This window comes from Idiotropiscis lumnitzeri, chromosome 8 (genome assembly GCF_059441095.1).
Source record: "Idiotropiscis lumnitzeri isolate Australia: NSW breed Sydney's pygmy pipehorse chromosome 8, RoL_Ilum_1.0, whole genome shotgun sequence".
Taxonomy (NCBI): domain Eukaryota; kingdom Metazoa; phylum Chordata; class Actinopteri; order Syngnathiformes; family Syngnathidae; genus Idiotropiscis; species Idiotropiscis lumnitzeri.
Window position 1 is genome coordinate 17,506,734 of NC_142398.1, and position 17,037 is coordinate 17,523,770.

General features: G+C 37.6%; 1 protein-coding gene across 1 annotated transcript in view; it reads left to right on the forward strand.

Annotated features, from left to right (window-relative positions):
• Positions 1 to 10,144: 10,144 nt before the first annotated feature.
• The window catches only part of LOC148332454 (phospholipid-transporting ATPase ABCA1-like), a 29,670-nt gene continuing 22,777 nt past the window's right edge, over positions 10,145 to 17,037 (forward strand). The window contains exons 1-5 of the mRNA XM_088303038.1: positions 10,145 to 10,329; positions 13,376 to 13,471; positions 14,634 to 14,727; positions 15,373 to 15,514; positions 15,819 to 15,937. Coding sequence (XP_088159164.1) covers positions 13,406 to 13,471; positions 14,634 to 14,727; positions 15,373 to 15,514; positions 15,819 to 15,937 — 421 coding nt within the window. The 5' untranslated portion in view covers positions 10,145 to 10,329; positions 13,376 to 13,405. The remainder of the gene's footprint in view (positions 10,330 to 13,375; positions 13,472 to 14,633; positions 14,728 to 15,372; positions 15,515 to 15,818; positions 15,938 to 17,037) is intronic.

A 17,037-nucleotide genomic window follows, 5' to 3' on the forward strand; every position in this document is an offset into this window, starting at 1 on the left:
GATGTTGGAAAAGGATAATTGAGAGGATAGTATTTAGGTAGTAATTAAGGATAGTATGCGTATCATATGGCCCTCAGATCATTAATTCCACGTGTTCTCATTTCCTGTGCACTTGTCGCTAAAGTTTGACTGAATAAAAGATTATTTGGTTGATTTCCAAATGACTTATAGTCGGTGTTGGGAAAGTTCATTTTCTGAGCGAAGTAGCTCAAAGTTCAGCCCGGAAATTTTGAAATGAACTAGTTCAAGTCGTAATTCATAATTTACTAAAGTGTTTCTTGTTGAACAGTGCGGAATTGATTGAAACGCGCTTTGAAAATAAATATATTGAAAATGATATAATGACCTTTTTCAATGAAGGTCAGAATTGTAATCTAGGCTAATCTTCTATTTGAATTTGTATTTTTTAGTGACTCACCAGTCCCGAACCTCACCGTACGTCACTGTTGCATATGTGACGAATTCCCACCTCCGCTGTTCTGTGAAGTGGATTGTTGCTAATTTAACATTTGACGATGGGGTTCTTTTTAAATCCGCTGACAACAGCGGCTGTTCCTCAATCAACTCGTCGGTTCGTTTTTCTTCTTCTTCAGAACCTTCCGCTTGTTATATTAGCAATGGCCAGTGTTTGTGCAAAAGCCCTGATTGGTTTTCCAGCTCCTCTCACCTTCACACTGCATTGTTTTTCCATCCAGAGACATTTCTCCGGTTTTCATGTTGATTGCAGCCTGCAACGATTAGCCGAATAACTCAAATAATATGATTACCCCAAAAGAAAAACATCAAGGCAAAATCTCTGCCTCAAAGCTTTGCAGTGATCATTTTTCCACATAAACTAAATGCCGACTCGATTAGGAAGAAGCCGGCAAGGTAACAATAAGCCGGGAGGAAAGTGTGCGCTACAGATGGAGAATGTCCAATATTTGGAACGAAATAAATATTAAGTACAATTTGTCGACTCGAAAGCATTACCAGGTTACACAACGACGGAAATGTCATTACCAAATTTAATATAGCCTACCGCCGCCAGTTAGGACATATTGTAATCTCATAAGGCGGTGAAGGATAGACAAAGACATGTTCAATCGAAATACACGAACAACCAAACAAAAAACCAAAAAAAAAACACATTATGAAGACACTCAGCCAAACCTACACTCTCATTCGCTGGCACCCACGTCACTCACCCGTCGCCCAGCCTTTTATAAAGCCATGCACTTTTAAAGTCACAGATACTACAGTGTATAACATGAGTATGGTGACCCCAAGTGGACAAATAGAATGCCTGCAGCTCACATGTTGTCCACTTGGTGTTGGTATTGAGGTTAATCATGCAAATTCATGTTGTCTAATCACTTGAATAATCAATGGGGAAATATTGAGAATAATTAATTGTATAAATATCCAACAGCCCCACCCTGTGTGTCTGCATGTGTAAGCACCTTAATTTATTTTTTTTATCCTGTCAAACACAGATGGAGGGAGAATAAGATTAAAAGATATGAGTAAGTTAACAAGGTCACGACCAAAATAAATTGAAATTGCAAATCAGATAATCAAGACATCTTAATTAAGAATGTCTTTATCGTTAAATTAACAAATGTGATTTTCTGCTTTTCAGTCATTTGTGGCTCAGACACCTTTAATCACCTCTGACCTTGAGGGCTGATAACAAAACCAATTCCTCAACTATATTTTGGTGATTTCCACAAGTGGTGCAGAGATATAAAAGCACATTGAGTTAGAAAGTAAATTGGATTTCAATGTAGATTAAAAAAAAGATAATGGACAAATGAGAGGAGACTATTAGCGGGTGCATTAGTGCAGTATTATAGTACATGGCTGAGTTGGGCATAAGAAGTTTGGTGTTGGAGTGTTTGCAAGGCTCCAAAACACTGTTTGCGATAATCAAATTGTGATCATGAAAATAATAATTGAAAAACACAGCTAGTTCATCTTGCTCAAATGTCATTGTGGCGTAAGTAAGTAAAATCAGATTTTGCTGTGAGTTCAAATATGGATGATACAACGCACACAGCAGGGGAATGGAGAGGAAATAGATATAGATATATCGGAAGAACAAGAGCGGACAACCAATTAAGGACAAAGCAGCAGGGAGAGGCTGTGAATAATCATAAGCATGTATTTTGAAAAAATATTTGTATGGAAATGTATTTGCCCCTCGTCTAAAATTCTTCTTTTTTTTTAAATAGTTTCCCCACTTTAATGTTTAATTACAGTATGTGGTTATGTATCAAACCTTCTGTTGTTGGGTTAGGATAGTTTATCTTTCATACATGCACTGAAAGAAGTAACCTGAAAAATGAAATATATTAAGGCGTTTTTTGTCGACATTAAATATAGCATTTTTGTCACACACCTGGTTGGGAAGTGTGTTATCCTATGTGGCCCCCTTCAGCATTTAACTTGCCTATCCCTGATATAATCTCGGCATTCACTATAATGTTCAGTGGAAATGTAAGGTTTGAAAATACGATCATATCGTTCAAATTGAACATTATCTCACAGTGATGTGTAATTTCATAAAGTGAGCGGTAGATGTCGCCAGAGTATAACTATATTTCTATTGCTGCATTTCACACTTGAGAGATGGGTCATCCTGGAGTAGCTCCATACACGCGCACGCGCGCACACACAAGCTCATTCTTTCTCTCGCACGCTCGCACGCGCACGCACACACACTTCAAAATAAGGCTGATAGGAATGCTTGAACTCTGAAGTGCCCGTATGATATCTCCATGAATATCCTACTCTTTTAAACGAGGAAATAATAAAGTCATAAGTGATCAAATAAATAAATAAATAGTTTTATTTTGTTGCAAAACAAAATTTCAACCAGCCCAGATTTGACAACTTCCCATACTTATGTCATGTTCTGAAATAAATTAGTTTGCATAGAAATCACAGTATATGTAATTGTATGTTACTCCTGTACATTTGGTTATCTTATTTGGTTTACCCGATTTATCCTTCTGTCTGATAAATATTTTTGACCATTATCTGTATTCTGGTCTAGTCCCCCAACATTTTAAACATATGGTGATGCAACGCTTTCTCAAGAAACTTGTTCTTGATCACCTTGTATGCAGCTGTGGGTGTCCTTAAAGAGCACTATAAATAAAATTGAGTGAAGTTGATATTTACATGTATTGATTATCTTGAAGTGGGGCCCAAATTATGGAGTCTGATTTTGACTGAGCGACTGATGATGGAATATGTTAGCCTGACTCCGCATTACCTCTGGCCAAAACAGTCACATAACAGATTTATTTCTATCCCCACCTCATTAGACCTGTAAATCACCAAACCGGCTTATCCTGGTTCTGAATAAAACCTTCCCTGAGCTGAGTCATGCATGTACACTTGTGTGTTGATTTTAGTTTTTAAATCTTGGGCTGAATTTTACACTGGATACTTTCCTCTCAAATGTAATTCTGTTTACTAGAACCAAATATAGTCTTTTAGCATCAAATTCATTCTATAAAATATATTGTGTATATGTGCAGTATTTTCAAATATCTTCACCACATGAGTTTTTCCAGCATCATTTACCACTTACTCGTCAGATTGCCTTTATTAAAATTACATTTTGCAACTCGATTTGCAATTGGTGGCTCAAGATGATATCGTCCTGCCAAGAGATGAGCAGGATTGCCTTACAGTTTGCAATACTGCTGATCGTCGTCCTTTTCTGCATCCGAGCATCTCAGCTTCCGCCCACTCTCCCTCTGCACTTGCATGTGCTGCCTCACGTGGATGCAACAACAGCAGCATGAGGAGGAACAAAAAAAAAAAAAGAGGTTCCTCTCCAGCACTTCGGCTGCACCATTGCAGCGGCTCACCATTTTGAGTCTTCATCTGTTTTTTATGTGCTTTTTTTTTTAACCTAATTTTATTTTTTCTTACCGTAGGTTAATTGGCAATTGGTCGCATGTTTTTGCCAAAAGAGTGACCGATTCAATCGGTGGGTTCCAGACAACTGAGCATTTAGATCAGATTATATAGGGTTTAGTTTCTTAGCAATTGCGAAAGAAAAAAAAACGCTTCGAGACAGTTTCTAGGACGTGTACAATTTTGCTGCAGATTGAGAAATTTACTTTCTATTCTTCGCACATTCAAGTGCTTCATTTTATGTTTGTATTCTTAAGTGGAATCGGTACAAAGATACAATCTCTAAAAAATATTTGATAAAAGCTACAAGCTATGCCAGCAATTAGTATAGGAGCTGATCTACCTTCTCATTGAAGTAGGAAACCTTTGTTCATTTTATATAAACATGTCAACGTTACTGTGCAACGTGTCCCACAACAGAACGATCCTTAGCTTGTGACTTTATGAGAATGTCTTCACGCAACAGTCAGAAATGTAAACCTCATTGGCACAACAATGGCTGCATTTATCCCCCATGCAGAAAAAGGCTACTTCTAAAGTGGGCATAGATTGTCATTGCAGCAACAATATTGTTATTCAATATAAATAAATAGGTCATGCAAACACAATGCTGAGCTGTATACACAGAACGGAAAAATTACAATTAATATTATATTATAGGATAAATTAGAATGACCGACCACGGGGCAGAAGGTGTTCATTACAGAAAATGATTGATACAATGCATAAACAAATACTTTAAATATATGAACACATTTTCCAGGTTGCTGCTTTTCCACAGCATGCCAGTGATTATTCATCAGGGATCTTGTGGGAAATTATGAAATTTGACTTAATTTGTATGGAAATTGTCATTTGCCAATGACAAACACTGCCAACTGTCAACTATGCCAACTGGCTATAATGAAAAGCAGAACAGTTAAAATTTCCTCCGTTAGATGGCAGAAGGGACAATAAAGCTGTGTATCCACTTGTGGCCATTCATACAACTGAAAAAGCAATTGTATCCTGCGAGCACATTACACTTGTGTTAAATTAAATAAATCCTGATTTCACGCTCATTAAGCGTCTTTGCTTTTTGTGATTGTTTTATGGTGCACTGTGTTTCTTTTTCTGTCATAACCTTGGTTCATTAAAGGTTGCTTTAGAACAATACTAAATCTAGAAAAAAAAATGTTAATTATCCCCGTTCATATTTTTCCCCAGTCACAATTTTCAGTCATTCGTTTGTCTCGCAGTCGTCCTCAGGCAGCCGGTGACATCATTCCCCTTTCACCCACTTCTCTCTCCGCTGCAGTGCGAGGTAACCTGCGGTCAAAACGAGACGCATTCAGGCGCTCTCCCATATATCCGAAATCCGAGTGTCTGATTGTGACTCACTTGACTTTTGTTTCGAATTCAAACCTAATTATTGGGGAAGCTAATGCATCTGACTCCTTCGAATGCTTTTTAGTGTAAGCATGAAATCACAACAAATAGTCAAGGAGTGTCAGTCTTTTTTGTTTTTGTTTTTTTAATGAGAATGACATGGCAAAATTGTAATCAGTGCTTTTCTTAATATACAATGTGCAATGTATTCTTTTTTTTAAGCAGTGTGTTGCATGTTACGTTTTGAAACAACCTTTTGGTAAAAGACCAAGGTCTTCAAACCTAATCATTGAGCGGAAGGATTTACGTTACGAAGTTTCAATATCTCCGACAGCACTTGAATGGCACACATGCGCTGTCTTTGAAGCGGAAAGATGGCAAATCCTAAACTACTGTTTAGCACATAATACCACCAGAAGTCGTTTATGGTTCAAGCTTTGCGGCATTTCTGAAAACGTTTGCCGGCTTGATGTTATTTATAAATTTGACTTACAGCTTCCTTTAAAGAAGGACGTGGCAGTCAAATGGTTGTGCAAAGCACCCATATAGAAGACGCCGTGGCGGTTTTGTGTTATTAAAATAATACCTACAGCGAGTAATAATATTTTTAACCAGAATTTAATTTGCAACATAGTTACGTGTACGCAGCCCACTCCTCTCATCAACCTGCTTCGCTCAGTGCCTGCCTGGTGAGGTTATTATCGGTCAAACCATCCCTCCTCCTTCACGCGCAGCTCTGAGGTTACTATCGGTCAAAGCTTTTCATCCTCCTCCGTTTCTTTTTAGGTTTTACTAGGCGCGGCAAGCATGTAATTATACCTGTGTTTTCCGAAGACGTCTTTATACCACAATCGGGATGTTTTTTTCTGTTGTTGTTTTTTTAACTAGAACTCAAACGTTTAATGAGCACCACAGTTATGGAAGTCATTCAGGAGGAACCAATGGATGTTGAATCGAATCGTTTCTCACTGTACTGTCTGCAATTGAGGGATCAATAATATTAATAATCAAATGGTTCATGTGCTTTCTGACAGTCACGTGCAAATGTAGAATATTTTGAGACCAAAGTTCACTCAATGTGCATAATGTGAGTTTGTGTAAATCATACACAACACATCCATTCATATTCTATTCTGCTTATCCTCATTAGGAATGGGTGTGCTGGAGACTATCCCAGTTTGACTTGAACTGGATGCCATCCACTCACAGGTTTCATATACAACATATACAAACAACCACATATGCACCAAGGGCCAATTTAGTCTTCAATGAGCCATGCATGTTTGAGGAAGAAATTCGAGCATTGGGAGAAGACTCATAGAAGCATGGCGAGAACATGAAAACTCCATACTGGAAGGTCAGTGCATGGATTTAATCCCACAACCTCTGAAATGTGAGGCAAATCTAATAAGAAGTCATAAATCATATGCATTTTCCTCTAAACGTCCTTGACGACTAGGATGACTGAAAGAATAATATATGCGGCTTATGAGCTCTTAACTTTCTTTCCCTGGTACAGGTGCAGTATTTCTTTGCTAAAGCCATGTCATGGATTAAGGACCATGTTTAGTTCACCTTAAAATATTTATTAGCTCTAATGAGATTTTACTGATGCTATCGCTATTCGGGTGTGTTTATTTGCATCTGGGAATGGATGTGATGTCTCAATGAGAGGTGCGATGCGAAGAAAAAGTAAATATGGTCCTGTGGCAAGTTCAAGGATTTTGTGCTTGAATTGACTGCATTTTTCAGTTGTAAAGCATTTTCTTTTCACTGCTGTTTTTTGCACCTTCGTTCACCATTGCTTTTTGCACATTTTGTAGCAGTGTGTTTAAAAAGAAAAAAAAAAGGGAGTAAATCCCCAAATCATATGAAGCCATCGCAGACATTTCCATACATTAAATTGCTTGGAGCAGCACGTCCCATTCCAAATGGAAATATAAAGTGAAATGTTTCGAATAACAGTACATCAGTACACATTTGGGATTTGGCAGAGTGCCATGACACGAGGCATTGAAGAGATATGTGAGACTGCAGCACTGTTTGTGTGCCCCTTTTCACAATGACATCTGTCCTTTTATTCCTGCATTTCGGTGATCTGGTTCTCTGTGTGGCATGCAACACAAATACAACAACGTCAATTTCTGCTCCAGGGATTGGAACGATTATAATACCGCTACATTAAATGTACTATTACAGAAATTGACAAAAACAAATAACATTTGGGCGTTCAATACACTCCTTCCCCCTAGGAGAGAGGAACTACCCGATGTGTGCCACAGGACAAAAACACAACACCGCATCGTAAACAATTAAATGAAGTGAAAGGTCTGGATGGCGTATGTCGAGTCAAAAGAGCCTCTTGAAGTTGCTGACATCAGCAAACTGGTTTGCAGCTTGTTATTCTTTTTCCTTGTTTCGGTTGAGTGTTTTCCAACTCACTGTACTGCTGTTAGCCAAGATACATCACTCTGACACTCCTAACCGGCTTTTCCTCAAATAATCCCATCCGCCTTCAGTGCATGTCTCATGCTGTCACTGTTATGTTGAAGTATTGTCCTCCAGTCAGTGGGAATAACTTCTCCTGACAGCTCGCTATGTCATGACTAAAATGTAAACGACTGAACGGCTACAGAAACACAACGCTCAAAATGAACGGTTTTGCATAGCGGGTCAAAATGTGTATTTTGTGCCTCATTCATACACATTAGCAAACAAAACGGGGTTGGGGGTGGAGTAGCAGAATCAGAAGAGCCACCGAGACGGTCCAATTCAGATTTGGTGGATTCACGTCACCTCCCACGGGTAGTTGGATATCGAGTGTAGCGCTGTGCTACTTATTCAGCTAGCTAGCATAAGCTTTGGCTGGCTTCTCGTGGGGCTAAACTCGTTGTGGAGTCGCTGCTGAATTAGTACTAATCGGCATTCGCGTGTTTCATGAATAAGTTACATTTCTGACATAAAGGAATGATGAGAAAAGATTGAGAAGCCATGCTAAATGTTAAGCTAACCTACGTAAGATTGACATGGCTAGCGTGTTTAAAATGGCAATTAACTGCTTGGGTGATCCAAAATGCTTTTCACTGTCTGAAACCACGTTAAAGCCAAGAAACATCCAACTATGGATTTCAAAATAGCAGGCAAATTGAGAAGTATTTTGACTCTGGAGAGAAAATCCTACATGTTGAATTGAAGCGGAAAATAATTCAGTTTCTTGGACATGTTAAGTTAATTCTCTTATTTTAAGTGGTTGTTATCTGGCATTATCCATGCTGAGAGATTGAGAGATTCTGTGATGGAGATGGATTAAATGGCCAATCTCTTTAATCAAGGGCCCAGTTTTAATTAGGTCCCATGCAGTGAGATCTTAAAATAGTTGTCTTGACATTTACTTTTGTTCCTACTCTTTGTGTCATTTCCTAGACTTAATAGTCTCTGTAGCCTAATTAATTCAGGTAAATACAATATTACAATATACATAATTAATATTTACTCTCATTGGTAGACAAGATCACGCTTCACAAATGATAAACCTCTACTCGTCTTGGCCACAGTTATTTTTTTTGTGTGTGCCTGTATCCACTTCTGGAAAATGACGAAAAGGAGAAAGATGTACTTTCCCGAATTTTCTGCAGCATAGGGAAGCGGTCAAGGGCAGATAATCACTGCCAGATGACTGCCATCTTATTTGTGTGTTAATCAAGCCCGGTTTGCTCTCCTCCAGATAAGTTGGCTGGCAAACACTTGAGGGAAATTAGTCTGCTTGATTCAGTTTACCAGCCACCTCTGTGCAACAATGAGCTTGTATCTCCAAATTTGGTAGGTACCGGGATTCTTTTATACAAGTCCATCCATACTTGGTTATTTAAAATATAGAAAAAAAAAATCAAGATGTTACATATATTATATACAGAACTCAGTATAACAATGCACACTAACAGATTTTTTTTTTTTCGAAAACCTTCAGTTTCATTTCAAAACTAATATTTTCTATTGCATATAATATAAATATAAAGATAAAGATGCCCTTTAATAGTCCCACAATGGGGAAATTTGCACAGAATGTCACAAGTCAGAGCAAACAAATGCAAGATGAGATTTACCAAAATGGACACACAAAAATCTACTTTTTCCAACAAATTCATTGAATGATGCAAAGTTGAGTACATTTCCATTCATTTTGTACTATTACAGAGTGCCCCCATCCACCAACTTTGATGGGCGAATTTGAGAGATAAAATAAATTCATGCACAACTACACCACGGGACCATGAACTATTTAATTAAATGCAAAAATAATTAATGATATAAATTATAGCTATCTATCTATCTATCTATCTATCTATCTATCTATCTATCTATCTATCTATCTATCTATCTATCTATCTATCTATCTATCTATCTATCTATCTATCTATCTATCTATCTATCTATCTATCTACCTATCTATCTATCTATCTATCTATCTGTATATATTACATATAATCATTGATAATTTAATTAATTTATGACACAATGATTTATTTAATTACATTTTTAATTATTAAATGAAACTATTTAATGACACGTTTAGTTGATCATTTAATTGTGCATTCATTAATTTATTGGATTTATTTAATTCTCTATTTAATGAATGAATGAAACAATTAATTAATTCATGATCATTTTAATTTTATATTAAATGGTGTACTTATTTATTAAATTTTTGGCACTTTCAGTCCTCCATACAATGGCAGTGTCATGGCGCCAGTGAGGTGACGCTGGCCCTTTAAGAGATGTTTTGACTGGGCACGTGCGCTCCTTATTTGGGATCGAGGTAGCTCGTGGTGACCGCTAGTTACCTCTACTGCCGTTCGTTTCTGCTCCGCATTGAGCAGCGGTATAAAACCCGGCTGGGGGGGTTGAACTACTGTTCGCTTTGACTCAGACTCACAGATGCGAAGCACCACAACGGTCGAGGAGTACTGTTTTTTTCTCCCCGAGTTCATTTTTTATTGTCTCGGACGAGTCATTCAATTGATGAGAAGGGATAACGAGAAGAAGACAAAGGTTGGTGAGTTTGGACTTTCAGGGGATGTTGTCATTTTACCATAATAAATTGATAGTTTTTCATTTTTACGTCCTTGTTTTAAATATCGTCATTTTCTTTTTATTTTATTGGAAAGTCTATAGCTTGGGTTTGTCTAGTGTATCGAGTGGTAATTGTAGCTAAATTTGCTTTTACCAGCTAATTTATGTTTAAGTATGTCATTATGATGTAAAGACATGTTTAATTATTTTCAAACGAAAGTTTATTAAAAGTACGTTGATGATTTGATTTCTTTTGCCAGTGGTTTTTGTACCATATTGTGATGTCAGTATCCTCTGTTGCGGTCTGCTCTGAGATGGATTATAGTCAAGCTCTTTGTTAATAAAACAGGCAAGTCCCGGTGAAACGCTTTCAAAATAAACCCTGGTTACAGCCTCTTAACGCACTGTTTAAAAATATTAAGGCAACACAAAGGGACATCAAATTGTGTATCTTGCGGTGATGATTTGTGGATATTAACATTTTTTTTATTTTTACAAACACAGTTTGATATATGCGGTGTTTCATTGTTCGTCATCAGCTTGGAGGATTTTCAGAGGAAAAGCTTATTCGGTTTACTTTAGCAATTGACACCTTGGTGTGTAAACACAAAGACGCTGACTGTCCGATAGTAACCTCACTTCAAAGCAGCAATTAACGCGCTTATTCAAGCGACCTAATAAAATCGGGGTTAGTTTTGCCACGTCTGTCATTGCGTCCTTTGTATGGCATTGCGGCTCTACTGAGCTTGTGCATTGTTTTGATAAAAATTGTGTGACGTCAAAACAATGTGTTTTCTTTATTACCCGTCCTTCGGTAATTACACGAACGCATCTCATTTTGTTGTGACTGTATTATTAATGTATTGATTTTTGCATTGTTTTCTGCCCATGTACAGAGAACAATGTATTTTGTTGATGTTGTTTTACGTCTTATTTACGTTTATATGATTTTGTTGTTTTTATTGTGACCAACTGTGTCATAAATGTTGAAGTGAATATTTAGTTGATTAATTGGGCTATTATCCTAATCGTGCTATCCAAATAATGAAATAATTGCTGACCCGGGAGGAAATGTGATATAACACGTGAGCTGGAATTGGTGGTAAACAAGTACAAAATGGAGCATATTTCTGTTTACCACTAAGGGCGCTGCAGCTCTGCACCATTCCGCCTGAAGGCTCCTTATAATAAAAACATACTTGCCAGCTTCTAAAGGAATTAAGACGAAGACGAAAGTATCTTTGCCAAGTGAGTTATTTGTGTACGGAAGAGGATTAGGGCCATGAATGAGAAGAAAAAAAAGATTGGAAGGATTCTGACTTTAATCTCAGAATTCTCACTTTATTCTCAGAATTCTGACTTTAAAGTGAGAATTCTGACTTTAAAGTGAGAATTCTGAGATTAAAGTCAGAATTCTGAGATTAAAGTCAGAATTCTGAGATTAAAGTCAGAATCCTTCCAATCTTTTTTTTTTTCTCATTCATGGCCCTAATCCTCTTCCGTGTTTGTGTGATAACTTTAATTGTGCAGTTAAAAAAAAAGGCGGTGTCAATTATTAGAATCTAGGCTCGGTTCAAATGAACATGATGTCATGCTGTGTGACTCACCACGTAGAAACAAAACCTTGTAATTATGTGATAAGCAAAGAGTAACAAATAGCTAACAAATGAATATGAATATCTTTCAGTTTGGTAATGGAGTCAAGGGTAGCCTTTTGTCCACAACATCAAATGCTCCCGCAAACCCAACTTTGATGCAATATAAGAGTTGGATCTCAAATTCAACCTTTATAGGAATAATTGTGCTAAATCGACATAATCAAAGAGGTATTTTACTATATATTGCGATAATACAGTGGTTTGCATGAGAGATGCACTTTGGTTGCTTATGGTCTGTGCTTCAGTAAATACTCCTCTAAAGAAAATCAAACATCTTTAGAGGGAGAAAATCATTTTTGCAAGCATACAAACAGCATATTCGAGCTTGCACTTTTATCTAATGGAGTAGTCCACACCCCCGGTTTTTACATACAGCTTTGTTGGTTTGGAAATTGTGGGAGTCTTAATTGAAAGGTATCTTGCAATGAGCTAAATATTTAATTTGAAGGGCCCATTCTGATGAAAGGCTTATGAAATAAGTTATTCTTTAAAAGTGATTTTTTTTAAATATTAAATGCATGTTTTTTTTTCATTGCGTTACCTGGTCTGCCCATTTACTCCTTATATTGAGATGTAAATAATTAGTTTTTGAGCAAACAATGCAAATAATAACATTAAATGGTGCTATGGTGGTGAAATGTGTCAGGAGTTTTTTCCCAATTAAATTGAATAACTCACAGAGCAAATTTGTTTAATAGCCTACGTCCACAGGTCTTTGTGCTGTTTGCTTATCCCAATGTTCCGGCTGGTTGCAACATTTTATGCATTCCAGGGAATTGACTTAAACTGTGGGCAAGGTTTGTCACAAATATCTTGATAAAGCAATAGATCATGGATGGATGGAAAGGAAATGTTACCACAAGTAACTGTTTTGGAATTTGGAATGTTTTAGAACTTGGGCGTCAAGTAGTTTTAAATTAGTTTCACTGCTAAATTGTGACAATTGTGTTTCTGTTCAGACCTTGCAATACCAAAAATAAATAGATGAATGATTTATTCTGGCTTTTTTCAGCAATTCCCCCCCTACTATGTTTACACATCCTCTTGCCCATGATGTTGCTCTTGTCCCAGTGTGTCCCATCCAATCATCTTTGGCTCAGAGAGTGGGGTGACTGACTATGAGTCGTATTAATGTGAACATTAACCTTTACTGAGTTTTCCATGAAAAAAGTGTTTGCATACCAAATATGTCATGTACGTTGGACTTCTTTATGTTAACCAAATAAGTCCACTGATGAAAATGAACTTACTGACCTGGTTTGATGTTTCCAAAATCTCAAATGCATATATCGGTCTCGTCCCACCTGTTGTCAACAAAGGAGGCTATAACAGCCTCTCTGTTTGTTTTTGTGTGTGTGGGTTTGCAGTGAGGAGCTGCAGTGAGCTCAGAAAGTGTGATGGCGGTCTCCACTCAACTGGGTTTACTGCTTTGGAAGAACTTCACTTACAGAAGAAGACAAACTGTAAGTATAAGTTACAGTATTATTTTGGCAATAATTAACAATTGTCTTACATTCTGTTATATACATAAGCTGTCCGACCATCTTTCCTCCTGCCTTAGTTTGTCACAATATAGCACAAGCAATGAAAGATCAAGCAGCAGTATGATTTTTTTTTTATTGACTTTTGTATGTGATTGTGTCTAATTTTGTGTTAAAATACTAGATTAGAAGCTTTATGGAAGTAGCTGGCAGTAGGCACTGGTAAAGTTAGTTAAAAAAGTTTTTTTCCTTATTAGAAGAACATATATTTACACAAGTCGCAGCTTATTAAACAGTACGATTAAATCCTGTATAGAAATAATAGAAATTAATATGGAACATAATTTTAGCATGATGTAGTTCTTCTTTGTCGCTATTTATCTGTTTCAGGGTTCCTGCCGAGCCTTAAAAAGTCTTAAAAGGCATTGATTGAACCCATGAATCTAAAAAATGACCTGAATGGACATTAAAATGTCTTCCATCCATGTTAAATGGCGACAAGTAGGATTTTATAATCGTGACTGAACAATTTGATGACACAAGTGCACGTCGGCTCAATTATCCAGTGAGCATCTTGAAACAGCCTGTGGTCCACTCACTCAGTTATCTCAATCACATTCAGCTGTTGGCCAAAGCACAGAGCTGACTTTTGTATAAATGAAGTTGTGTCATTTGCATACAATAGTCCTTTATCCCCCCCTCTGTCGAGAAGCAACATTTTCCCCGAAGTGAGGGCAGTGTCTGCTTCATTTTCAGCCCAATGATTTTCAACAAAGCGATACAGTGCAGTCTCAGAGAGAACGTCTGTCTGTATTGTTGATTCCTCCCACCGCTTTTGGTGATTGTCTGCCACGCTAGTTCAGACTTAGCAGCCATATGGAACAGATGGACAGAGAACCCGGAGTCTTCTAAACACGGCAGACTTGTCTCGCTGTCTCCACTTATTAACCTATATACTTTACCACTCAGTCTCACGTTGGGGATTACTGCTGACCCTATCTTCACAGACAGATACATTGGTTCTTTCTTTATGCACTAAAATGATCTTAGTTGAGAATGGCGGTGATTGAACACAGAAGGTCTACTGAGAGGTTGTGGTTGGTCTTTTTGTCTCATCCTCTCTATGTCTTGCTTATTCTCTCAGATTCAGCTGCTGATTGAGATTATTTGGCCCCTCTTCATCTTTTTCATCCTCATCTCAGTTCGAATGCACTACCCACCATACGAGCAACATGAATGTAAGTTGCCCTGCCGTTACAAGACTGAGCAATATTCTTTTTTAATCATATAACAAATGTTAATTATATGGTAGAAAGGAGACATTGTTCAAATCATCTTTGTTTGAAAACCTTGTTTGAATATAGCAAGCCTATAATTTCTAAGTAAAATCAATATATGTGTTTTCCTTTGCATGTTGTCTCAGGATGTTTTCGATTTGTCAATATTTGCTTGGACCATTGGGACATAAAATGGGGTCTTCAGAGAAATACAATCATTAAATTGCATCAGGGCTCGCTCACTGAGCTGAAGTCTCAGTGAAGGCCACATCCCAATACTTTTTCATGTACAGTACTGATAGATCATCGCTTATCTGCGGAAATCCCAAAAGAAAGAAAGCTCCACCAATGTGCACAATTGCTAAGTATTATAGTTTTTTTTTTTAAGCAAACACATTACTAGCCATTTAGGTCTCTTTTCTGCTGCGCATACCGTGTGAACAATTAGTTTTGGTTTTAGTTGCAACACGCAATAGTAATAGCAAATCAATAACATAAGCAGCTTTTTAGCGAACTGTATAGAGCCCGAGAGAGAAGACAGAGAGAGAGAGAGAGAGAGTTGCTCATAAAAAAATATCTAATGGCATGTTATGTCTAAATTTTCAGGTCATTTCCCAAACAAAGCCATGCCGTCAGCCGGCACTCTTCCCTGGGTACAAGGAATCATCTGTAACGCCAACAACCCCTGCTTCCGTAACCCAACCCCTGGAGAGAGTCCTGGGGTGGTCGGCAACTTCAATGATTCTATGTGAGTGATAAGAAATTTCTTCCACATTCATGAGTTCAATGATTGTCTTTTGTGTTTTATTAATCGTCAGCTTAATCAAGACCAATAGAAGTGCGGTCTGTGAGGTATTAACATTTTTGTGGTTTTACGATTGCTTGCAGTAGCTTAGAACTGCAATGCAACATGCTCAGGGGTGTTTCTAATGTTGTTGGTTGGCAGACATTTTAATATAATGCTCGTATTGGATGTTAACCAATTGTTGAGGACTGCAAAGTTTCTCTCCTTTCTCTCACTGGAATTATGTGTGTACCTTGTGCATTTTCAGAATCTCTCGACTGATTATCGATGCCAAGAAAATCCTGCTGTACACCCAGAACGATAAGAGTTACGAGGGCTACCGAGGACTGCTCAGGGCCCTCCACAAGATGCAGAAGAACACTGCCCGTAAGGAAAATTTGATTATCAGCTTCTTTTTTTTTGCACTGTATTTGCGCTCTAAAAAGAGAGAATGTAACTCTCCGACTCAAGTTTGAATTTTTAAAACATCCTCCGATGCCTTAAAACATATTTATTGAAAACTCATTAATTGTATTTTTATTCTGTTGATTTATTTTATGCAGCTATTTGAAAGAATTACTTTTTCACGTAAAAACCCATAATTATATTTTTTAATAAATAATGGCTAAGCAGTAGATTAACAAAAGGTGCGATGCTGCATGAATTGAGTTTGTAAGGCTTAGCAATTTGTACAAGTTGAGATCTTCTGCGCTTATTTCTTATCATTGTCTGTCAGACTGGGGGGCCGTGACTGACTCCCAAAGGCCCCTGGGTGTTGCCTTTGATGAAGGAAAGACTTGCATAATATGTACCACCCTGACAATTATTCCGTAATCTGGACCAAAAAATCTCTAAATTGTCCCGACTTGAATGTTGGCAGTAAATCTCAATTGTCACACATTGGTCAAGCGTTAAGCATAGTTTTTTTTTTATTTGGACTTTTCGAGCAACATTTTGAACGACCGTGACAGGTACAGTTCCACAGCCATAGCCATGACATTTGCTGCTGAGAAAGGTTGTGTTCCTAAGATAACGTCTTGTTGTTAGCTGCACTGGGCAGACTTGGCGCAGACACTTTCTAATAAGAGAAAGTCTTGTTTTGACTCTGCAGCAACCTAAAACCACTTCAACATCTTGAAAAAACATGTACTCGAGTCTTTTGAGGCCACACACGTCTATCCATCCACCTTCTATACTGCTTGTCCCCTTTAGGGCTGCACATGGGTGATATAACAAATAACAGAAGTCTGTTTTACTTTTACCAATTTGCTACTGAAATATAACTCCGATGCTCATGTGATCGGTTCAGTTTGCTTCCTTAAATAAATACGCCTAGGTTTCACATGAGACCCTGATGTGGAGCCGATATTATGCAACTAAGCAAAACAGCAAAGGTTTTTGTTGTTTGCAAACCATCTGTTCTTTTTGTCCAGAGGTAGAGAACATTATTATGCAATAACCCTGCAAGGCGTAGCATGCATCAGAAA